The following is a 24,074-nucleotide window of genomic DNA, read 5'->3' as shown; positions in this document are numbered from 1 at the left end:
CACACACCCTCCGATCGTTTGAAGCTTTAAGGTGGCCATCGCACAAGCGTACGCAAGTGCAGAAGTATACACAGACGTATACGTACGACATAGCGAACAGTCGAATATATAGTAGGCACCCCACTTGAAACCATGGATCCCATGAAAAAATTTAATGGCATGAAAAACATGGGAGGCAAGGAAGTGCGCAAACGAAGAAAGAACAAGAAGGATCCACATGCACCAAAGAGGTCGCTATCCGCTTACATGTTTTTCGCAAAGGAGAAAAGAGCAGAAATCATAAGTCGAGATCCCGATTTAAGCAAAGATGTGGCAACTGTTGGCAAGATGATTGGAGAAGCATGGAATAAATTAGACGAGCGAGAAAAGGCTCCTTATGAAAAGAAGGCACAGGAGGATAAGGTCAGATACGAAAGGGAAAAAGTGGAGTACGCCAAAACGAAGATGAAGGCATAACTCACAGAAATTTTTACACAAGGAGATTATATATGTATATATGTGCACGTGTACGTATGTGCACACACGCGCGCAACTGTGAAGACGGAACGCAAATTATGCGGATGTTGACCTTTTCATTTTTATGAAGGCGGCATGTAAACTGTGACCCATCAACAGCTTAAAAAAAAAAAAAATTGCACAGATGGGTGTACATATAATGTGCTAACACGATTATCTTCTCTTACGAACGTTTCAGAAGAAACACAACATATGGCGCTCAGTCAAATTATATATCATACAAAAAAAAAAAAAAAAAAAAAAAAAAAAAAAAAAAGAAAGGAATACACACATGGGATTTACACAACAGATTATATATGTATATATATATCTACTAACAGGTGTACTGATTTTTATTGATTTTAATGGGTATTCTTAGGAGTTGATAAAAATTTACCAAAACGTTAACAAAGAATGTTGAAAATGTTTAAAAGCATATATTGATGCATCAGTGTATTAGAAAAAAACGAAAAAAAAAAAAAAAAAAAAAAAAAAGAAAAACGACGACATATTTTTTTAAAATAAAATATTAAAAATTGAAATACAATTTTTTATTATTTTAGTATTCCTTTTTTTTTTTTTTTTTAAAGTTATATAAAAGCAATAACGTTTTAAATTTTTCAAAATTTTATAATTTTTTTTATCTATTATGGTGTACAAGTACATGAATGAATAAATAAAGTAGTAAATAAGATGAATAAAAGTAAACATGCATATTTTTATGTTTACTTATATATAGATATCCCCATTCCATGTGTATCACGTCGCACTTTCTTTTTCTTTTTTTTTTTTTTTTTTTCTTTTAAAAACATTATATAATGATAATACATATGTACATCGTTTAGTGCACACATCAAACTTATTAAATTAAACATTGCGTTCAAAAAAAAAAAAAAAAAAAAAAAAAGAAAAAATCCTCTGGGGCTGAATCGTTTTTCTACCTGTTAATTTTCGCGTGGTGTAAGTTTACACTCCTTTTTGAATTCTTTTCGTTGACAGCTTTAAGGATGAGGTTGTAGTAGCTCTGTTAGCAAAAAGGCGAACTGTTGTTTCTTTTATATCTACGATGGGATATTATGTGGTATAGGTACGCTTTATAATATGTGCCTACCACAAAAGGGAACGTGATTGTATAACAGACTGGCGTGGTCTAGCATATAAAGATAACGCACCGATGTGTGATAGCCACGGGGTAACGTTAATTAAGCAATAACGTGAAGGGCAATCAAATCGGTTGGAATTTTTTAATTTACTTGTTGGATGTAGTCTGCGACAAAGGTGAAAAACTATCCACGTGGAGAAATTGCTTCAGGGGTGCAACTTCTTTTTGTACGCATGAAAAGGTTTTGCAAAATTGTATTTGACCATATGTAATGTGTGCACTGGGGGTAGGGGGGTTTCCTCGATCCTACTTTATGCATAAGGAGTGACGTCGTTGCTCAGTCGTAGAAACGTTACGGAAAAATGCGAAGGGGACAAGTGTCCTGGTGCGGATATGTGCACAATGGGCACGATGGTTCAAATGTTTGCCTTTTCTATAAAGGAAGGAAAAAGCTATTTTTACGATTCCTTTAACCATTCATGCTAAATTCGCGCAAAGTGGCAAAAGGCGGTTTGAACCTACTACAAAATTGTTAGGCGTATTACAGTGGAGCAATGATTTATAAAACAGAAAAACGCAACAGAAGAATACGTAACGCGTAACGCGTAACGCGTAACACATAAGCATAATAACGAAAAGGGACAAGGAACACAGAAAAAAAAAAAAAAATATAATATACAGTACGATTGATACTCCCAGTCACGAAAAATAGGACTGAACGGTCTACAAAAATTTCATGAACGTCGTGGAAAATTATAACTCTAGGGTCATTCCATCTCGCCGTACAAATTACCGACTTTGGGAAAAAACAAATGATTCACGAAAAAAAGAGATTCAGATGAGGGCGGGAAAAGACAGCAACGGAGGGTCAGACCGAAAGGGATGAACGTAAAACATAGTGGCACAAAACAAGGTAAAGAACTGAACAGAAACAAGCGGAGGAGGGGGGTGGACAAACGATGTTCCTAATTTCGCAGAGAAAGGAATATGTTAATTTCGAGGGCCTTTCTTCTATCAGGTCCGATGGCCTATAAGGGGGGCGCAGACGCAGACGTCTATTTAAATGTGTATACAACGTACGTAGGTACACTCCTAAGTACACAGGTACGTAATTATACCTTTACGTAATTATACCATTACGTAATTATACCATTAGGTAATTATACCATTAGGTAATTACACACGTATACAGGTAGCAGCCATATATGCACTTGGGCTGTCTTAAACGGTTCCACCGTAACATTGGGGTCATTACCTTCAAGTTTTTGAAGCGTATGCTGTGGTTCATATCCTTGGTCTGCTTTTTCAAGAGCTCCAACAGAGTGAACGCCTTCGTAATTCCATGCTGCTTACCTACGATTTTGACATTTCCCTTTGGGAAAAGAATATGAATGGTAGGTGATAATGGGGGGGAGGGATATTCACACCGGGGGATAGCGGTCTAACATACATCTCCGCCGAAGTGCTTAACAAATAGAACGCTGTGTTGGTGAAATGTAGGAAAAACTAAGGAAATATTTTTTTTCTATAAAAAAGGTATTTACTGTTTTCATCTTCTCAAGGCACCCGGCAACATGTTTTTGTACGTTCTCTGACTCAGTTTTGACAAGTATTTCGTAGCAGTTTGGCTCCTTCATTTATTCCTTTCTCTTTGATGACCTCTCCCCGTCGGATTGGTTTCCAAAGGAGTGTTGGCTACGCCTGGCGAGGAATATGTACCATATAAGTACGTACATATATTTATATATATACGTATAAACTGTACGTACGCGTTTTTCTCTTTCTCTTTTTTTTTTTTTTTTTTTTTTTCTCTCTCCCGCTTGCTAAGGTACAATTCTGGGAAAGCCTTCTATTATTTTGAAGGATTTAACACTTGCGCTGACGCGAGAAAAAAAAAAAAAAAAAAAAAAATCTTTCATATGGCTCATAAGGAAAATGATAAAAAAGAAATGGCGTTTTCCAAATAGCCAAGGACTCTTTTCCCCTTCGCTAAGAGTTATGTTCCCCCAGAAAGTAAACCACGTCGAGGATATATGAAGCACATCCGCGATGGCGCAATGCCGTACTGTGCGTAAAATATAATTATATAACTGCTGTATTATTAATATTTTGTAGTGCGGTGTACCCTGGTATTATTTCTTCACTGGTTTGGGGTATATTCTTCCCATGCTGCATGCGTGCGTATATATGCTTTATATCTTGTACACGTAACGCAGGGAATTGAACAAGTGAAAAATAAAAAAATGATTTCCACCAAATTGTTTAGAAAAAATAGTTCGAATAGCCAAATGAACAACTGGCAAGCCTCGATTTGCAATTTTTTTGCCAATTTTTATTTCTACGTATCTCACAGTCCAATGCGCCAAAGCGCCATATTTTATTTTTTATTTTTCTGCTGTACTAATTGAGGGTTAATAAAGGCAAGCCTCAGATATTTTTCTTTTTTAATGTAAAAAAGAAGGATAACCGTTTTTGATGAAAAATTTGAGAACATAAAAAGGATCTACCAAAACAAATGAGCACTCACACGAGCGCGTTTTAAAAAGTGGAAACAAATTAAAATAATAAAAAAATAAAAAAATAAAATAAACAAACAAAAAATTTAACTTTGAAACAGGGATGATAAAAGGACTTCCACAAGTTCCGGGTTGTCCATATAATCGTAGGTGCTTTCGATTCTGCTATCGCGCGGTTCCGGGAGCTGTAATTTAAAAAAAAAAAAGGGAAAAGGGGCATATAAAAAAATATGAAACATAAAAAAAAAAAAAAAAAAAATGATATTGCAGAGAAAAGTGCGCAGATTCCCCTGCACACATTATCAATACAGGGATGTGCAGTCAAGATGAGAGGCAATCGCTTTAATCACGTGACGCTGGCCACAGCAACGATATATGCCCCGTTTATCCCCGTATTTATTTTCTAACCATGAAATTCACTAATTTGGGAATGGGGTCAAAAGAGATGATTTTGCCCTTGTTCACATGCTTGCTTTCATCTGAAGGGGGGGGGGGGGGGGGCGGAAAAAAATACACATATCAAATTGTGTAATATTATGCATTACACTGAATATATAGAATGGGGGTAAAAAAAAAAAAAAATATATTACGCAAATGCACACAAAACAACAATTGAATTTCCTCTTTTTTCTTGTTACATTTTTTTTTTATTTTGTAAATTTGCCGTTGCGATTTGAGCAATTCACTATCTTCCCTGCATGGAAAAGGTGTGTGTGTGGGAGGGGTATATAAGTAAGCATGTGTATGTATACGTTTACACTTCTACGTTGATATGTTAAAAATAACATAACGTGGGTAAGCGCACAACACATTCGTTCATGATTACTGATTATCCTTCAAATTTTGGATGGCGTTAAGGAGGAACTTTTTATAGTAAACCTAAAGGGAGGAGTGAAGCATGCGAATGTTGCACATAGTTGGGCGAACGGGGACTGTACAATGTAGCTTCTCCGTAGAAAACATAATTGCAAATAAAGGAGCATGGACAAGACGTACAGTATCTGCACATCGCCCTCACCTCGTCGTCGTAAATGTACTGGTTTAAGTTAAAATTTGACCCGTCAGGGTAGAGGCACTTGTAGAGCTCTTGCCCCACAACGTGATAATTTATTGCCTGTGGACAAGAGTTCTGAATCAGGGCAGGCAGATCAAACATCACTTGGCTGATTTGGGAAGATATAGGCTGCTCATACGTTTTTAAACTTTTGACTGAACTTATTTTGGTTATTTTATGCATAATATCAAAGAAGTTTAGGCACATTTTTTTTGAATATTTAAACCATGTATCAATTAGTGAAAAAAGTTTCTTTTCACTTTCGATGGTGTCTTGTTCATACAGCTTTGTCCTATTTTCGAAAAAGGGTTTATCTTCTTCATCACAAATTATATTTACTTGGTTGTATGCATCTTTATTTACCGGAATATCTACCTTGATGAATTTGTTTTTTAGCAAATTATGTAACAAGGTTAGCAGTTCACCAATGTCATTTTTTAATTTTTCTTCATTAAGCTGTACATCACTTAGGGAATCGTTAATGTTGGTGCAATTTTCTGCGCTTTCGAAAACTTGTTTTTCGTTTTCATTTTTTTTTTCTTTATCTGCTAATTTTTCATTATATGCAACGAATGGCAAAAGGGGCATTTTATTGGACAGACATAAAACCTTCTGCGTTAATATTCTCATTCTTAGCAAAAATTTATATAAGCTAACTTGCTCCTTAACTTGATAAGCTATTTCTTCTATATCACTGTAGTCGTTATTCAGAAGGTCAGAATTATCATCTGAGGAGTCTACTTCCTCTTCGCTTCCACCATAGTGTTTTTTTCTTTTTTTTCCTTTTTTTTTGTAGTTTTTAATTTCCAGTTTGTACAGCTCATCTAATTTGTCCTTGTCCTTTTTGTTGTCATTGTGGCTGTCGTTGTTCTTCTTTTTCTTCCTCTTCAGTAGTGATGCCTTTTTTAGCTTCACTCCATTGTTCTTCTTAACCTTCTTTAAGCTTCCTATTTTTTTTTTCTTTTTTGAAGAGCTGCTTTCTTTTAATTCCATGCTTTTTGCTTTTTTTTGTTCACTATGATTAGGGGCATATTTCGATATTTCTTCTTAAATGGGAAAAAGTTTACATACGACTTTGCGAACATTGCAGGGGCGTGTTTTATTTCTTTTCAGGAGTCATATCCGAAGATGAAGGATTTTCCAATTTTTTTTTTAACTAGCTTAACTGTGATTTAAGCAATTATTTTATTTTATTTATTTTTTTTATCTATTATTATTTTATTTATTTTATTTTTTTTTTTTTTTATTTTCTGTGGTTCCCCTGTTAAGTAACATGCTAAGTGCAGGAACAATTCCGACGCGGGTGCTACCGAATGTCGTACGATCTTTAAAAAAGTGAACGCCACCTAGTGCAACGCTCTTAAAATATTAATTCGAATTTTGCTAATTTGTATTTTACATTTATATAGCTAGAAGCGCATATTTTTCTCCTGACGGTGAAGATAATGAAAAAAGTTTGGTTTCATTTCGCGGGGAGGGGGGATGACCGTCAGGAATGGTACATATTATGTTGTTTTATATTGAGGTCAAATGTGAGTCCCCTTAGCCCTTTACTCCTTTGATCGCGTAAATTATACATGCCTACATGAGACATTGTATTTTTCCAAATGACCTGACTTTCCGCAATGACCGACCTCCCTATGGCTAAAGGAGTGTTTGATCCATCACAGAAAGAAAGGCAAAAAAAAATGGGGAGATAAATAAATAGGGAATTTTACCCCCATGGTGTTATATTGCTTTGCAGCATTTCTGCTTAAATAAGACTGTCAGATGAGGTTTACCACGGAGGGAACGTGTTGACCTTATATTTATCTCCATTTTATGCTTCTTGAAGATTAATCCCCAAGAGGGGGGGGTCCACATAATTATAGAAAATATGTGCGTACACATATATATATTTGCACTTTTGTTTGAAGGAACGGACTTGCGTACAACTTTATGTTCTTCCTTTCACTAGTGCAAGTTTGGTAAATATGAAGAGTTTTTTTCACCCCAATTATGTGATTAACGCGACAGAGAAATTTTGTTTCGAAATCAGTTTATAGTCTTTCCACAAACAGTCGCATTTTCGTTATTTCATCGATATGCATACGACTATTTACTTAAAGTTATTTATCTCCTCAAAATAATCCAACTTGACACAATTCTTAGCTGCATTTTGCCCCCCACAGTACGCAAAAATGGCCTTTTTGAATCATCAAAACGTAACCACAATTTTATCCGCCTGAAAAAGACCAACCAATTTTGTGTCCACATCAGGTAGCTTTTTTTGCATTCAAAAAAAAAAAAAAAAAAAAAAAAAAAAAAAAAGTTAAATATTAAAAAAGTTATGAACCGTTCATGTATTTTGTGGACAGCAAAAAATTCGCTTAGGGGAAACGAAAAATCCCGTTTTGAAGCAAAGGGGGAATTTTATTATGTTCATTAGTTTAAAAAAAAAGGAGGAAAACAGAGGTATCCTGTTGCAAAGCATAGAAAATACCAAGTTCAATATTTCGCACATAAATGCTATCATTTGAACGATTTTGAAGCAAATGCGTACAAGGAAAAAAAATTGATTGTAATTTTATGCAAAAGAAAAAAGAAATTATATACAAAATTGATACTCATTCATCCCGTTCTGTGTGCAACTGTACTCACACTATATGCGCAATATATGCCCTGATTAAATTGCAGTTGCAACTTAAAGAAGCGTATAATACCAGCGCTAGCAAAAGTCGTAGTTGGAAGGACACACCTTCGCGTGGCATACATAAGGCCTCTTTCAAACATCACGATGTGGTGTGGGAGCGCATGAGTATCCCAAGTGTATATGACGATCTGGACTGAACTTTTTTCCCCTTTTGCGCTCTATACCCTTTTTACAATTTTCTTCGCATGATTACAGAGGTAAGAGAAAACCATCAACGCAGATTATTGGATAAATAAAAATGAGCGAATAAAGTGATACACACATTTACAGAGAAAAATATTGCGGCAAATAGACAGTGCCGCCATGTTTTGTTGTATCGCCGAAACAGACCTACTTAGTTACCTTTTTAGACGCAACATGCATCATCCTTTTTGTTATGATTGCTTTTTTTTTTTTTTTCATCATGGTTATATGGAGCAGTATTTTGAAGCATTGGTCATTAGATATGCGCCTAAATATGTGGCAGGTGTGTGTCAAAATTTCGTAACAGTGCGTAAAACTACTGCGCTGCAATGATGAGGTGTATTATGACAAATGCTCATCGCCATGGTGCTTAAAATATGCGTTAATTTTCAAGGAATAGCCTTTTTTTTTTTTTTTTCTTGTGCACATTGTACACACTTTTATTTTGTTAATTAGAAGCAAGGCATCTTCATTATAACATTGCTGGGGTGGAAGTAAATTATTATTTTCTGTTTTTTTGGCAAATGCTATGATTTACTTTGTTTCATTTTGTCACCTTTTGATAGTATGTCTGTATGGGGAAGTTTGCATACAAATATTTAAGGGTATTGAAAAATCCCCCACATGTACATTCGCACATTTGAGTGTTCCGTGTGAACACACATATATATATGTACATATTCACGCATGTTCTTGCATACAGTTCACCGATTTTTAATTTTTGCGAGTGTAAAAAATTGGAAAGGGAAATTAAGAAAAAGGCACAAAGGTGATAGTCGTAGATCATCGGGCTGAAAAGAAAGAATAAACATAGGCAAAAAAAAAAAAAAAAAAAAAAAAAAACTGCCTTCATAATTGAGTGTACTGGAAAAGTACACTCAGTGATTAGAGCAATTTTAGGTGAAATAAATTGACACGGGCGGAAAAGAAAAAAAAAAAAAAATGCCTTAGCAGAGCGGTATAACCAGCTCAAAAAAAAAAAAAAAAAAAAAAAAAAAAAAGATAATCCGTTTGATGTGCCCCCAGTAAGATATTTCACCAATTCGTTTGTTTTTTTCTACAGGAAAAAGCAAAGGAGCACAATTGCGAAGTGCAAAAATTAGTTGTATATAACACCCACATCGCGGCAATGATTTCTTTCAGCCCCATGGGTATTACAAATTTCAACTGTGCCTTTTGAGTAATTTCGACAACCCCATTGGTAAATAGCTGTACGTATGCACTGATGCTTTGAAGTGTTTACTCCCTGGAGCATTGAAGCGTTGTAAGGCTCAAGCGTAAAGCATTGAAAAGCGTGAAGTCAAACTAGAACAGATCGTGGAGGGAGGATGGCAAAACAAAGACTGACTGCCTTGGATATACGCGCGATAATCACCCTGTGCAAAAATATCATTGTCGGATGTGTAGTAACGAACATTTATAACATCTCGAACAAAATTTATGTTTTAAAATGCTCGAAAAAGGAGCAGAAGTATTTTTTCCTGGTGGAAGCTGAAAAGAGAATCCATATAACAGAATGGAAAAGGGAAAAGGATGTGATGCCATCGGCATTTACTATGAAGTTAAGGAAACACCTGCGGTCTAGAAAAATTACGAACATAAGCCAATTGGGTGGAGACAGAGTGGTTGATATTCAATTTGGCTTCGATGATAAAGCATGCCATCTTATTGTGGAGTTATACATTGCTGGAAATATTATCCTCACAGATAATAACCATAAAATATTGTCCATTTTGAAAAGCAATGATGCTATAGGAAAGAAATATAACGTCAATGATGTGTACAATGTAGAGGAACATACATCCATCTTGCTGCACAAAAATTTGCACGTAGTCGACATGGAAAATGTAAAGAAGACTATCAACGAAATAATGGTTCTTTATAACAATGTCAATTTTGAGGATGCTGGTTCCATATCTAAGGATGCAGTAGTTGGTGAGGAGGGTAGTGGTGTCATGTCGCAGGAGTTTCAAAATGGCCGCATGGAAGACAAGACCATTGCATCGGAACAGAATAAAGCGATTTCTGGTGAGCGCGATAACGGTGGAAAGGAAAATGCCACAGTGAACAAACAGGGAAGTGATAATAATAATAATAATAATGGTGGTAGGACAGGAAAGGGAAATGTAAAGAATGACATTAAGGAAGAAGGAAACCGAATCAGTGAGGGTAAAGGAAAAAACAAGGGGAAAAGTAATGGTAAATTGAAAAGCACGAAACATGTGGAGGATAAAGCATCGGGAAGTTTGAATAAGAAATTGAATAAAAAAATCAGTACCCCAATTTGTAGCGATAATGAGAAAGGTAAAAAGATGAAGAAGCTAAAAACATTGACTGATTTAGCTAGCAAGCTTATTATATTTGCCCATAGTGATTTAATTGTCCATTCATTAATTGCATGTGATGTTAATCCTTCCGATTCGTTGGAGAAATACAATTTGAGTGACTTAAGCTGTATTTTGCTCAAAGCGATAAATGAGGCCCTAAGCGTTCTGAACAGTTTTAGCATCGAGGGGAGTTGCGTGAGGGGCTACGGTTTTGCCTTAAAGGGTGGTGAAAAGTTCGAAAAGGGAACAAGGGCGGAGAAAAATAAAACCGATGGTGGGTATAGCGAAGGGAAAATGGAAGGTAAGCTGAATGATGGTAAAGGAGTAGTGAAGGAGGAAGAGAAAAGTGGTGAAGAAATCACATTTACAGAGTTTTCTCCAATCATTTTGAACAATCATAAAAATAAAGTGGAGGAAAACAAACTGGAGATAATTCATTTTGATGACTTTAACAAATGCGTAGACAGCTATTTCAGTAGAATGGAATTGTCGAAATATGATAAGCAGCAGGAAGTGATTAAGATAAAAAAATCTTTGACGAAGATGGATAAAATTAAATTAGACCATGAGAGGAGAATAGAACAGTTAGAGAAGGAGGTTAGTTCTTTGAGGAAAAAAATATCTCTCATTCAAATGAACGACGAATTGGTTGAGCAAGCCATACAGTTAATGCGTGCCGCCGTAGCGACAAATGCTAATTGGGAAAAAATTTGGGAACACATTAAACTTTTTAAGAAGCAAAATCATCCCATTGCGCTGCGGATTAGCTCAGTCAATTTTAACAACTGCGAAATGGAGTTGCTATTAGATGACGGGGAGGAAAACGAAGAAGGAAGTGACGACTCCTCTAGGGAAGCAGACGAAGAGTCACCCAAGAGGGCGACTGGAAGAGAGAGCAAATTGGCTGTTACCATAAATTTAAACAACTCTGTGTATGGAAATGTAGAAGATTATCAGAAGATGCGAAAGAAGGCAGAAGAAAAGATTAGGAAAACGAAAATATCTACGAATTTTGCTGTAAAAAAAGTGGAGAAAAAAAAAAAAGAAAAAGAAAATAAACAAAAGGGTAAACATAATAAGACAGTTGGTCAAATTCAAAAGTTAAGAAAAGTGTATTGGTTTGAGAAGTTCCACTGGTTTATCTCGTCAGAAAATTATTTAGTTATTGCCGGTAGGGATGCTCTACAAAATGAAATATTGTTTAGGAGGTATTTCCAGAAGAATGATGTTTATGTGCATGCAGATATTCATGGTGCTTCGACATGTATTATAAAAAATCCATATAAGGATATTCCTATTCCGGAGAAGACCCTGTCAGAAGCTGGCCAGCTAGCAATTTGTAGAAGTTCTGCTTGGAATAATAAAATTATTACTTCTGCTTGGTGGGTGCACTACCATCAAGTTAGTAAATCAGCACCGACAGGAGAATACTTAAAAACTGGGTCGTTTGTAATAAGGGGAAAGAAGAATTACTTGCCGCATGTGAAGCTGGAAATGGGACTGTGCATAATTTTTCAGGTGGACAATGCTGCGGTGGAAAATGACGAAGAAAACAATTTGGACGATACGCAGAAGAGCTTTGAAAATGATGATGAGAAGAAGAACAGCGACGGCGATCAGGAAGTTGTGGAGGATGCCCTTATGGATAACTCCACCGGAGGGGGGTACACCCAAAGTGGTAATCCTTACACTGGTCCAATGGAAGGAAGTTACATCCCTGAGACAGTTCTTACGAAGGGTAGAGACCTGCATAACAATGATAGTACGTCCATTGTCTGTACTTCCTTTTCAGTATCGAACACGCGCTTCGAATGGCAGGATGGCCGAGGAGGTATAAAGAATGCAAAGTGTGTGAGCAATTGTGTTGCGCCAAATATACCAAGTAGGGGATCTTTAAAAGAGGGTGAAAGAAAGAGGAGATATTTATACAAACGTTTTGTTGGTTTCTTTTTTTCAGTTAGAAATAGAACAAATTTGCTGAATCATAATTTTGAGAAAAAGTTCCATAAGTTTCTTCCCCTTTTGGAAAAATTAGGAATAACGTACAATTATGATGATTATGATATTGTGAAAGGGTTGTTAAATTGGATAGGATCCAATTTGTGGTCGGATGAAGATAATTACAGAGCATTTTTTAAATCTCTCATACGTAGCAGAAATGGGCATTTATCAGAATGCGCCATATGCACCGGTTTGAGGAAGACATACAAAAAGTTGTTATTCCTAATTTGCAACGTCTATATGTATTCCTTTGTAGATAATTATTACCACGTTTTGAAAAAGCACACGACATTGAGGGATCTTACTTTGAAAGAAGCTTTCCACATTTTGCGCCCATTTTTCAGAAGGTTAAAAGATGCCATAACTTTTTTTGTTTCACATAAAGTTTTTGCAGAGAAGGGCAGATACTCATGTCTCGATTTATATTTGAAAGGCATAAAATATATGATGTGCACTGGTAGATATGACGATTCGTTCGAGGGATTGGGAGATTGTACGAGGATGGTCAATGATGGGATGGAATTGAAGAAAATTTTTTCTTCTAGATTTATGAATGGAGGGTTGTCCGAACAAGTTTCCAATATCTGTGTAAAGGATTATTTATGCAAAAGGGAAAAAAGGGCCCCATTTATTTTTGTTGATTGCATGGTGTACGGGGCACCCCCAGTGACCTTCAAGGATGAGGATTCAAACGATTCCGACGCGGATAAGAAGGTAAATGTGAGAATACTCGCCCCACCATCGGGAGGAATCCATGATGAGAAGAGAGAGTGTTATGATGAAGGCGAGGGGAAGGCAAAAAAGGTTTCCTTTGTGAGGGACGATGGTGAAGGTTCCAAAATGGTAAGGCCTGCGAGATCGCGCAAGGGTACGGGGTTTGTAAAGATGGACGTGAGTAAGCTGCTGCAGGAGATAGAGGAAGAGGAAGAGGAGGAGAAGGAGCAGGAGCAGCAGGATGGAGGGGTCGAGTTAAGTGAGGAGACAGGCATCTCCACGAAAGTTGCGTTTTTCAAAGCGGGGGAAAGAAGGAGTGAGAAAAAAGTCGTTACCTTTACGTCGGGGGGTGAGTCCGTTGATGATGAAAAACAATCTTCGTTGAATGCACCCAGGCCGGTTAGATCCCGAAAACCAACAGGATTCGTCAAAATGGATGTTACAAAGTTGTTGGAGGAGATAGAGAATGAGCAGAGTTTCGAGGATGCGGGGGAGGCAGGTGAAGCGAAGGCGATGCCCCATGTGAATTATTCAAATGTGGCATTTAAGGAGGACGGAATGGAAGGGTGCAAATGGGAACAGAAAAATGTAATGTTCAGCGAGAGCCCTCATAGATTTAGCACAAGGAAAAAAAGCGTGTCTTTTAGTTCTGAGGATGAACACATCTACGTGGAAAGGCAGGAGTCAATGAAAGTGCCCAGGCCGGTTAGATCCCGAAAACCCACAGGTTTCGTCAAAATGGATGTTACAAAGTTGTTGGAGGAGATAGAAAATGAAGAGAAGGTGGACGAGGCGTGTGAATCTGTTGCAGCTGATTCAGTGGGTGTTTCTGACGATACGGATGGAGGGAGCCATGCAAACCATCTGAATGATCTCAATGGAGAGGAGGAACATAAGGAGGATACACCAAAAGTGACGTTTGCCGAGGGTACACTTGGTACCGATTTGACGAAAAAAAAAGTGTCGCTTAAATATGAAGATGAGTATGTGCAAGGGGAGAAGAATGAATTAATGAATAAAGCGCCCAGGCCGGTTAGATCCCGAAAACCAACAGGATTCGTCAAAATGGATGTTGCGAAGTTGTTGGAGGAGATAGAAAATGAAGAGAAGTTGGACGAAGGGAAGGAAGACACAGAGAAAATAGAAGCACAATTGGTGGGGGCCACTGACATGACCCCAAGTAATGATAAAAAGGGAAAAAAAGTAACCTTTACTCCGCAGGATAGAAAATCTGTTTCTGTGAAGGAAGTAGAGTCGTTAAGCTTTTCCAGACCGGTCAGACCTCGCAAAGCCACTGGTTTTGTCAAAATGGATTTGAGCAAGTTGCTGGAGGATGTGGAAGAGGACGAGGACAACGACGACAATGACAATGACAATGACAGCAATGAGGACGATAACAATGATGATGACAACAGCGATGACAACAATGATGATGAAAACAATGATGATAACGATATGGATGGAGAAGGATGTTATGAGGAAAGCAACGAATCCGATGGGAGCAACGAATCTGATGGGAGCAACGAATCTGATGGGAGCAACGAATCTAATGAGGGCAACGAATCGGTGAATGATGACCAAACGGATAGGGATGAATGGGATAGCGACAGTGATGATGGTCATGATGGAAACGTACAATCCAGTGCAAAGGAGAGTAAGGAAAAAGCAAATAATGAAAAGGGAAGTCATGAGGGCGAATCCACAAATGAAAGGAATGGGGATAATCAAAAGGGGGATAAAAAATGTAAAAATAATTCAAATATGCAGAGTGAAAATAAGGCCAAGAAAAATGACATAAAAAAACAAAATGTTTCTATTAACCATGGAACTGTGAAGGACCAAAAAAAGGATAAGGTAATAAAAAATTGTCAAATGTAGGAAAAGGGGAATATGCCAATCCGTTCGACGAAAAAAAAAAAAAAAAAAAAAAAAAAAAAGGGAGAATTAATATATTAGGCGAATTTGGCGAGTGAATAGTTTTTATATGATAGAAATGTTATGGAAAAAAGACAGTTAAAGAAATATATATAATTTTTCTTTTTTCAGAGTAGTGTACACCTGTTGAGAGGAGCAAGAACGAAAAAGAAGCGAATGAAGAAAAAATATCGGGAACAAGATGACGACGAGGAGGAAAGACAATTGCACATGAAAATAATTGGGGCGAGAAAGGTAATGAAAAAAAGGGGGAGGAACATATACATGTAGCTGCTTATGTGTAAAGTGTGTATTCTTCTTTTGCATTATGATGTTACGACTTCGTTTCGTTCATCACTAATTTTTTCCCGCAACGATTCATTCAAATTTCTTGAAATATCCTTTTGCAGATGAAGCATGAGATGGAGAAGGAAAAAGTAGATAAAGTGGAGAGTAAGGCAACGGAACAGGAAAATAAATATAAGAGCCCCAAGGAAGTTACAGTCAATTTTGAGGAAATAAATGAGGAAGAAATGAAGGTACAAAAAAAAAAAAAAAATACTTTCGTACATATATATATGTGTATTTTTTTTATCCATTTAATGAATCCCTTTGAGGGGGAAATAGGGGAAAACCCCGATGAACGGAACTTTGGCGTAACGAATAAGACGTCAAGCGAAAACCTATTTTTTCTCTCCTCCTTCGTAGGACAAAATGAGCGAATTGAAGAAATTGGTATGCACCCCCAAGGAAGGAGATAACTTGGTATTTGCAATTCCCATGTGTGCTCCTTATTCAGCCATACAGGTAACAATCCATCAGCCATTTGAGTGGAAGTGAATGTTTCTGCCAAGCTATGGGGCGTAACCACATGGTTTTCATTTATTTATTTTATTTTTTTTTTATTTTTATTTTTTTTTTTTCCCCTCATACCATTTGTAGAATCAAAAGTATAAGGTGAAATTGGTCCCTGGAAATGCCAAAAAGGGGAAGGTTGCCGAATCGTGCATTTCTTACTTCCTGAAAATGTCAACGGAAGAAAAGGAAAAGGAGCTCATCAAAAATATATCGGTATGGCAACCTTAAATTTTATCCACCCAGCTTTTCACATTACTAAGATGAGAGGAGACCTTATTTCATGTGTTGTATTAACAGAGGGGGGGAAACTAATAAATGTTGCGTAGTTATCTTTTTCCTATGAGCAGTTGCCCCCCTTCTGTAGGCACACACTTTTATTCGTAATATCTTCCAAATGAACGACATGGTACATTTGGATGTGTAATAAATGGGTTCCTTATGTTGAGCAAACAAACCTTGCTGTAAGCGTATGTATCTATGTGAGAGGGATGTAAATGGACATGCACATGGGCACCTCTCATTTTTTTTTTTTTTCTTTTTTTACCTGTAGGTAGATGAACTTGGTAATTGCATTATCACAAATTCGACTCCAGATTTGAAGGAATTAAAACCTGCTACGAAGAACAATTTTGTGCAAAAGGGGAAAGGGAAAAAGGCGAAATGAGAACCTTTGGACTATGCCTGGGGGATTGCCTACCCGGTTTGTGGGATTTTCGAACCAGCGGGATTGAATTAGTCGTTCAACTGTTCATCTGTTTACATAATTATATATATAATTATTTTATTTTATTTTTTTTTTTGTCGCGTGGACACGTTGACGTGTTGACGTGTTGACGCGTTGCCCAATTTTGCGTACCCCTGTACACCCTTTCGTGCAAATATCTTTTTTTAAAATGTGAAATGCATTTCATGGCGGGTGGAAAGTCTCACTTTGCTTCACCATCAAACACACGTTTGCTTTTGCATGGCAAAACTAATCGTGCAAAAATGTGTATCTTTATCTGCAACGATGTGGGTTTGTGGGGTGTACATATGACATATATATGCTTACATACATGTTTGAATATATGTACACATGAACTTCGCACCCTTAAATGTGTTTGCGCTGTGAAGGAGAGGAAATGCAAAAAGCAGTAACGTTCTAAATTTTTGTTGTGGTGTATGCACGCGTGGGCGGTGAAAAGCAGGGAGGGGTACGGTGTTGGGGTCGTTCAAGTGGGATAATAAGTGCAAAAAACTAGACGAAAAGAAATATACAAATGAGCATATATATTTATTTGTGTGTGCACCCATTGAAATACCTAAGCATGTCTCCTTTTTTACAATTCATTCATTTCGCAAACTATACCGCGGTGTTGGAAAAAGGGAACGCACATTCATTTGCGTGGTGTAACTTTTTACAATTTTTTCAAGTTGTGCACATTGTGATGGGAAGAAAACAGACCAAACGCGCAACCTCCTTTTTAATTTCTTTTAAAACGGCAAAAAATGTATTTTTCGGATGAACAGGAACGGAGAAACACACAAACGGTGCTAACAGATAGATGTTTTTATTTATTATTTTTTTTTTTTTTTTACCCTTCACAAGATGAATTAAAAAGGATAAGTATAACTCGGAAGGTAATATAATGTGTTGTACTTTTTTGTAAAAACGCTGTATGAAAATCTGCTTATCCATTCTGTACAAATCCATTGCTTGCCTTTTTTTGTTGGAATTTTGGGAAAATGTAGAACACGCGCTCTCCTTTTTTCTTTCTTTTTTTTTTTTTTTTTTTTTTGACGTCCAACTTGTAGGTCGTTTTAACGAATAATCAAAATTTTGCCCGCCCAGAAAAAAAAAAAAAAAAAGAAGGAAAAAGCAAATAATTAGTTGTAAAAAAGGAATATTTTTTATTTGTTATCAGAATTGCAAACGAAAAATAGGAACATAATAATAATCTTTTTTTTTTTTTTTTTCTAAAATCATCGTTGTGGGTTTGGAAATGCCTGTATATATGATGAATGTATACCAAGTTTGGACCCCTCTTTTCTTTTTTTTTTTTTGTAAAATAAATTTATTTTTTATAACCAAGCTTTTCCATGTTTTTGTAGTTTTTCCCGTTTGCTTGTTATGAAAAAAGGAAAAGGAGGGAATTTAACATAGAGTGAGCAAATGGTCGAGCAAGAAGAAAAGAGAAAAAGTTGCTTGCGCGTGAATCTGCTAGATTAACCACGTTGGGATGATTAGTTTACCCAAGTGGACGCGCCAACTTATCGACCAACACGACGTAACCCCCTGAGGTGCGAAGAAGATGATTCGAAAAAGGTACAAAAATTTCAACGACCCCCGAGACAGGGATAGAACCTTGAACCTGTGCTTTCTGGTTCACCCAAGCTACTACACAGTATTGGAGTTGGAGGAAGAGGATTTGGTAAAAGATGAAATACGAAACAACTTCCTGCAGGTAGTGAGAAAAATTAATTTATATGAGAAAACAGAGCCCAAAAAAAATTACAAAAAAACAGATAACTTAGCAAGAGAACTAAATTCTTTGAGAAGTTGGGAACTACTAAAGCACACGTATAAATATAGGATACCCATTTTATTTCAAAATGTAGAAAAATTTAATTTGCACGAAAATGAGATGATTAATTATTTTTCGATAAATTACTATGCGAAGAAAAGGAATTTAGTAAGGAATAAAATAATGGCAACAATAAGTAAGGACAAGTGTTTTATCATAGACACGGATATGATTTACTCCATGACACCAGAGTACATTTCCACAAAAATCGGGGATAGCATAGTATCAGTGAGGAAAGAAGAATTTAAGAGGAAACAAAGGGGTAGAAGGGATGGATCGTTGCCATTGTGTAAAAGGAAAAGGAGATGTTACAATGAAAATGTGTTGGTGAAGGAAGACACCGGAGAGGATGGGTCGTCAGGGGAATTGCTACATGGTGGGAAGGAATCAGAGCAGGCCGAAGTGGTGGAAATGAACAAAGTAGGCGAAAAGGAAGAAGCCATGGCAACACAGGAAGAGCCAGGTGGAAAGATTCCCTTGAGGACACCCAATCCAACGAATAAGGGGGATTCAGACCAAGTGCTAACTTACCTGGACCCCTTTTGTGGTGCGGGTGGAAATAGCCTAAGCATGTCGCATTTTTTCACCATTTCCGCAGACATCGACCTTAAGCGAGTAAAGGAATGCCAACATAATTGTAAATTTTATAATAACAACGTAGATTTTATTGTGTGTGATTTTTTTAATATAGTAAATTTATTTAGAGAAAATACAATTGATGTTGTTTTTTTGAGCATCCCTTGGGGAGGACCATCATACAAAAAGGAAAAAAATTTCAAGTTAGACTACCGAGGGGAGAAGTTAACTGTATATTCGTGTTTGAGAGAATCCATGAAATTAACAAGAAATGTAATTTTTTATTTGCCTCGAAATGTTCGTATGGTGGATTTGTATGAGTTATTCTGTTACTATGAAAAATTGACCAATGGAAAAAATAAATTAAAAGAACAAGGCATATCGAACGAACTTCTTATCGAGTTGTATTCCAACAGAGTTAGGTGTGTAGTGGACGAACAGAAGGACAACAGTATCCAGAATTTTCACTATTTTTTTAACAAGCAGACAGACATGCCAAGCAACGAGTTCGACATTGAGAAGCAGAGAAAATTGTTCAGCATCAACATAGATGAATGCAACCAATTTTTGAATATACCCCAGGTGAAAAAGAATAAGAGGACCACTGGGCATTTAGAGGAGATTTACGAGATTAATGTGGATGGGGAGAGAAACAGTGAAGGAGACACGAACAGCGGATGCACGAACAGCGGAGGCGCAAACGACGAAAGGAACGCAAGTGTCGAAAAGACCAGGAGCGGCAACATGACGGATAGACGTGCACATCGTGCCAGAAAGGAGAAGCCAGTCTCGTTATGGAAATGGCACAACACGTGCATGGTTGTATACCTAGGTAAAATAGCCAAAGTGCTAAAAAAAAAAAAAACGATTAATTACAATAACATATATTACCTGCACAAGGAATTATCCAAGTGTAACATGGAGAAGGTGAGAAATAAAGGCGAAACGAATTTTTCCCTGTACAGATATTTATGCAATAAAAAAAAAATGGTCATTCAGAATATCACGAGGAAAGTTGAAAAGAGAGAAATTTGTGAAAGCAAAAATGAAAAAACGTACAATATTTTATTTAATCACAGAAATGTCTTTTTCCTAAATTATTTTATGGATAAGAAATTAAATGAACTGATGAGCAATATCTTTGGTCTTTTTTTTAAAAATGTAAAAAATATTATGGGATTTGAAAAAGTTAGCTTTTTAAATAAAGTATTTATTAACGTGGACAATACAGTGTTTAATGCTTTAACGAGAAAGTTAACAATGGGACATAACATAAAAAAATATGAAACGTATATTTATTCGGATATGTTGAATAAAAGTTGCGGGCTATACATAATAACAGATTATTTTAATATGATTTTCAGTGAAATTAAAAAAGTGATGATCATTCTGTTTGGCATTTATTTACACGATATCACTTTTATGAAATATTTTTTTAAATTTTACAAAGTAAAAGTATCAATAACAAAATTAATAAATAAGAAAAGCTTAAAAAACATACACTACATGATTATTCGACTTATGTTTAAATTTATCCTCTACATTAATTTGTTTAAAAATATCTTGAGCAATAACATCAAGTTGGAGGAATTTTTTAACAAAAATATTGTCAATACGGGTCTGGAGAATTTGTTAGAATATTTGGATATTGCAAACAATGACTATAATTTTATTAAGCAGAAAAATAAAAAGGATTTTTCCTTTTCATTTAAAAATTTAATGAAAAAAATTATTACCCTGTCTGTTAGTATGGAGATTAATGGAAGGGCGATATTAACGGAGAAGGTTACGAATCTGTACTTTGGATTTTTGTTCAATGGGTATGATCCGGACGACCTTCTCCATGCACTGCACAGTAGCCTTAGCGAAGGGGAAGAGGAAGAACAAGTCAAATACTATCGATGGCACATGTGTCTATCCACGGTGAACTTTTTCACCAAGCAGTTTTTTTACAATACGAATATAACATCTTTCCTGGATTATTTCAATTCGCTGATTTACTTCTACTTCAATCAGATGTATGTTTTGTGTAAGTGTCACCCGAATTATTCAAATTTTTTTATCGCTCATTTGAATAATTTCCTCTACGACAATTTTTGCGTGAAAATTCTGTAGCACCTACAGAGACACAACCGGGGGTGCGAAAAGCTCTTGGTATCTTTTTGTTGCATAGTAATATACTTGCGTGTTTTATGCGTCTACTAAAATCCAGTATTCTACACCTATTTTTGTAGTTTTGCATGCTCGTCTGGTCGGTGAGTAGGCTCATCCTTAGAATACGCATACTCTCTCCCCCCGCAACCAGGCTTGGCCCCGTTTAGAACTGCTCACAAATGTATTCCTATTTGGTTACCTTAACAATCAGCTAGTGCCTCCCATACGTGTAATTGTTAAAAATTTTTTTTTTTTTTAGTAAATGTTCTTTCAGTTTTTTTTTTTTTTTTTAGTAAATGGCCTTTGAGTTTTTTTTTTTTTTTTTTTTTTTTTTTTTTTTTTCTCATCATTGAGTTAACACAAAAAGTGTTAATTAACATTCGGAACCATAAGCAGAACTAGGCCTGTATAGCGTTCCCTTTTACAAGTTCACAAGCAAGGTGGTGGTATAAATGGGACTTCCCCCGGCCATGTAAAGCATCGAGTTTGTTCGGAATTGTTGTAAGATGGGGAAGCAGCAGATGTGTGTACATGAGTACATTATTGTGTACACATCTAATGGTGCTATGTATAAATTTACAAATGATCGTTCTACTGTTGTCCCCGTTGTGCTATCCACTGACCCGTTAAAAGGGGAAAATAATTAGCCAATGTGGTGGAATATATACCTCAGGCAGGATGCACATTTTCAGTACCCATAAGGAAGTTATAATGTAGATATGTGCGCACCTCTGTTCATTTTTTTTTTTTTTTTTCCGCTACTTCATGTGAACCCTTGATTGGATGAGAAATTTCGCGGAAATAGAGAAAAATTTAACAGTTTAAAAAAAAAAAAATAATAAATAAAAAAATAGGGGGCATCACACGGAAATCCGCGTTATATATAAAATAGTGAGTGTTGGTGAGGTTAATAGAATTGCTTGGTTAAAGAACTCTGCGTTGGTAGGATGAAAGGAATTTCTTATGAACGCCCCTACTTTTAAGGAAGATGAAAATACCGAACCCCCGCGTATATTTGGATGTTGCCATAGGGGGGAGGAATGCTGGAAGGCTGATATTTGAGGTGAGCCAGGATTTAACCAAAAGGGGAGGGGGCCCAAGAAGGAGGGATCCCCAACAAAAGGATCCCCAATAGGAGAAACATAAAAGGGGACAAGGAAGGAAGAAAAAATGGGGGGGAAGAAAAGAATGAGCACAAACCACGCACCTCTTCAATTGGAAACATAACTAATGAAGGTCTCCTTTCCCCACCTTTGCAGCTGTTCATGGATAAGTTACCAATCACCTGTGAAAATTTTCGATGCCTCTGCACAGGTGATTACCTGACCTAGGGAAGGGATTTTTTAAGAAAGAAGTTGATGTAAATCATTTTCTTCTTCCATTTAGCATATTTTTTTTTTTTTTTTTTTTTTTTTTTTTTTTTTCATTCGAAGGTGAGACAGGGCTGGGCTACTACCTGAAACCGCGGTGGTACAAGAACACTCCCATTCATAGAATTGTCACAGATTTTGTAAGGCACCTAATATGGTTACGACAGACTTGTTGCAATTAATTTTGTACTTGTGTTAACCTCTCCCCAATGATTTGTATGTATATGTTGATCTCATTACGTCAATCCATAAGCACACACATTATGTGTATTTTGCACCCTCCTCCTCTCCTGTCTTCAGATGTTCCAAGGAGGCGACTTCAATTTTGGGAACGGCTATGGCGGGGAGTCCATATATGGACAGTACTTCCGAAGCGAAAAGTTCATCTATCGGCATTCGAAAAGAGGTCTCACGGGAGGGAAAAAGAACAGAGTGGCGCAAAAAGAATTACCCTTGGTTTAGGGGTCATTTCGTTAATTTTTTTTTTTTTTTTTTTTTTTTTTTACATATTACATATTACATATTCGTAGAAACTTCCTCATTTGATTGTGCCCAGATGGGCAAGCTTATATATCTGTACCCATTGAATGTTTGCTTAAATTTCTCTCACCTTCCCCTACTGACAGGCGTGTTGTCCATGTGCCAGACGAGGATTCAACATACAAATAACTCCCAATTTTTTGTAACCTTTAGAAGTTGCCCGTGGTTGGATAAGAAGCACGTGAGTAGGGGGGGGGATAGCCCTAAGTTTTTTTTTTTTTTTTTTTTTTTTTTTTTTTTTTTTTGTGAAGTTTCGTGAAATCTTGTTAATCCGATTTATTTATTGACCGATTGATTTTTTCATCCCCTGCAGGTGGTCTTTGGGCACCTGGAGTACGGATTTGATACCCTTTCATTTATTGAGGAACAGTCAACCCTAATTGGAAAGCCGAAGACACAAGTCTATATTTACAACTGGTATGTCTTGGCTGCACATTTTGGTGGTGATGACCTTCTTTTGCGTGTGCATTTGTATGGGAGGGAACACACAAATACATTCCATTGTATGCACCCTTCGTAGCACACCAAAAAGTGTATTGAGCTAGTCGATTACACTCTCCCTAATACGTGAACTTTCGTTTCTCCCATTTATAGCGGTGTGATACCACTCGATCGAATCAAACCCAAGTCGCAGGTGACGTCCAACGAAGATTATGTCATACCGGTAAGGAGAGAAAATGGTCCACACGTTATTCAATATAACAAAATACTTAGTATTGCATACACGTACGACATTTTCTTATTATGGAGAAATTATTCCCGCATATGTGCACCCCCATTCGGTTGGCTCCCCTTTACAGGATATAGAAATGCCCTTGCTAGAGCGGGATATCCATTTTAAGGAAAATGTGGACTTCAGCGAGTTAAGGAACATGTACAAATATAGCAAGCGCGTTTGAGCGAAGAAAAGTGAGGGAAATGCAAAAAAATGCAATGTAATTTAATGTAATGCAATTTAATGCAATGCAATTCAATAATTCAATATAATGCCGAATAAAGAAAGGCATTCACTAA

The 24,074-nt window shown here is 36.6% G+C and overlaps 6 protein-coding genes across 6 annotated transcripts; 4 read left to right on the top strand and 2 right to left on the bottom strand.

Annotated features, from left to right (window-relative positions):
- Nucleotides 1–141: 141 nt before the first annotated feature.
- PKNH_1302800 (high mobility group protein B1, putative) lies at nucleotides 142–456 on the top strand (the record flags this gene model as incomplete). Its single annotated transcript, XM_002260499.1, has 1 exon — nucleotides 142–456. One exon carries the CDS (start codon nucleotides 142–144, stop codon nucleotides 454–456), a length of 315 nt encoding a protein of 104 aa, XP_002260535.1.
- A 2,106-nt stretch (nucleotides 457–2,562) lies between these two features.
- PKNH_1302700 (DNA/RNA-binding protein, putative) lies at nucleotides 2,563–3,234 on the bottom strand (the record flags this gene model as incomplete). The annotated part of the gene is made up of 3 exons (XM_002260498.1): nucleotides 2,563–2,625; nucleotides 2,853–2,969; nucleotides 3,142–3,234. The coding sequence occupies 3 exons, from the start codon at nucleotides 3,232–3,234 to the stop codon at nucleotides 2,563–2,565; spliced, it is 273 nt and encodes a 90-aa protein (XP_002260534.1).
- Nucleotides 3,235–4,199: 965 nt separating this feature from the next.
- Nucleotides 4,200–6,160, bottom strand: PKNH_1302600 (conserved Plasmodium protein, unknown function; the record flags this gene model as incomplete). Its single annotated transcript, XM_002260497.1, has 5 exons — nucleotides 4,200–4,298; nucleotides 4,522–4,592; nucleotides 4,752–4,807; nucleotides 4,940–4,992; nucleotides 5,132–6,160. The coding sequence occupies 5 exons, from the start codon at nucleotides 6,158–6,160 to the stop codon at nucleotides 4,200–4,202; spliced, it is 1,308 nt and encodes a 435-aa protein (XP_002260533.1).
- Nucleotides 6,161–9,370: 3,210 nt separating this feature from the next.
- On the top strand, nucleotides 9,371–16,520 carry PKNH_1302500 (conserved protein, unknown function; the record flags this gene model as incomplete). Its single annotated transcript, XM_039114221.1, has 6 exons — nucleotides 9,371–14,938; nucleotides 15,131–15,253; nucleotides 15,409–15,537; nucleotides 15,707–15,805; nucleotides 15,941–16,069; nucleotides 16,407–16,520. 6 exons carry the CDS (start codon nucleotides 9,371–9,373, stop codon nucleotides 16,518–16,520), a joined length of 6,162 nt encoding a protein of 2,053 aa, XP_038969867.1.
- A 1,627-nt stretch (nucleotides 16,521–18,147) lies between these two features.
- Nucleotides 18,148–21,111, top strand: PKNH_1302400 (trimethylguanosine synthase, putative; the record flags this gene model as incomplete). Its single annotated transcript, XM_002260495.1, has 1 exon — nucleotides 18,148–21,111. One exon carries the CDS (start codon nucleotides 18,148–18,150, stop codon nucleotides 21,109–21,111), a length of 2,964 nt encoding a protein of 987 aa, XP_002260531.1.
- Nucleotides 21,112–22,138: 1,027 nt separating this feature from the next.
- PKNH_1302300 (peptidyl-prolyl cis-trans isomerase, putative) lies at nucleotides 22,139–23,959 on the top strand (the record flags this gene model as incomplete). The annotated part of the gene is made up of 8 exons (XM_002260494.1): nucleotides 22,139–22,213; nucleotides 22,410–22,464; nucleotides 22,584–22,660; nucleotides 22,821–22,926; nucleotides 23,147–23,241; nucleotides 23,374–23,477; nucleotides 23,655–23,724; nucleotides 23,861–23,959. The coding sequence occupies 8 exons, from the start codon at nucleotides 22,139–22,141 to the stop codon at nucleotides 23,957–23,959; spliced, it is 681 nt and encodes a 226-aa protein (XP_002260530.1).
- Between the last annotated feature and the right edge of the window lie 115 nt (nucleotides 23,960–24,074).

Source organism: Plasmodium knowlesi (genome assembly GCF_000006355.2).
Source record: "Plasmodium knowlesi strain H genome assembly, chromosome: 13".
In the NCBI taxonomy this organism is placed as follows: Eukaryota; Apicomplexa; class Aconoidasida; order Haemosporida; family Plasmodiidae; genus Plasmodium; species Plasmodium knowlesi.
This window is presented reverse-complemented; position numbering and strand designations above follow the sequence as displayed.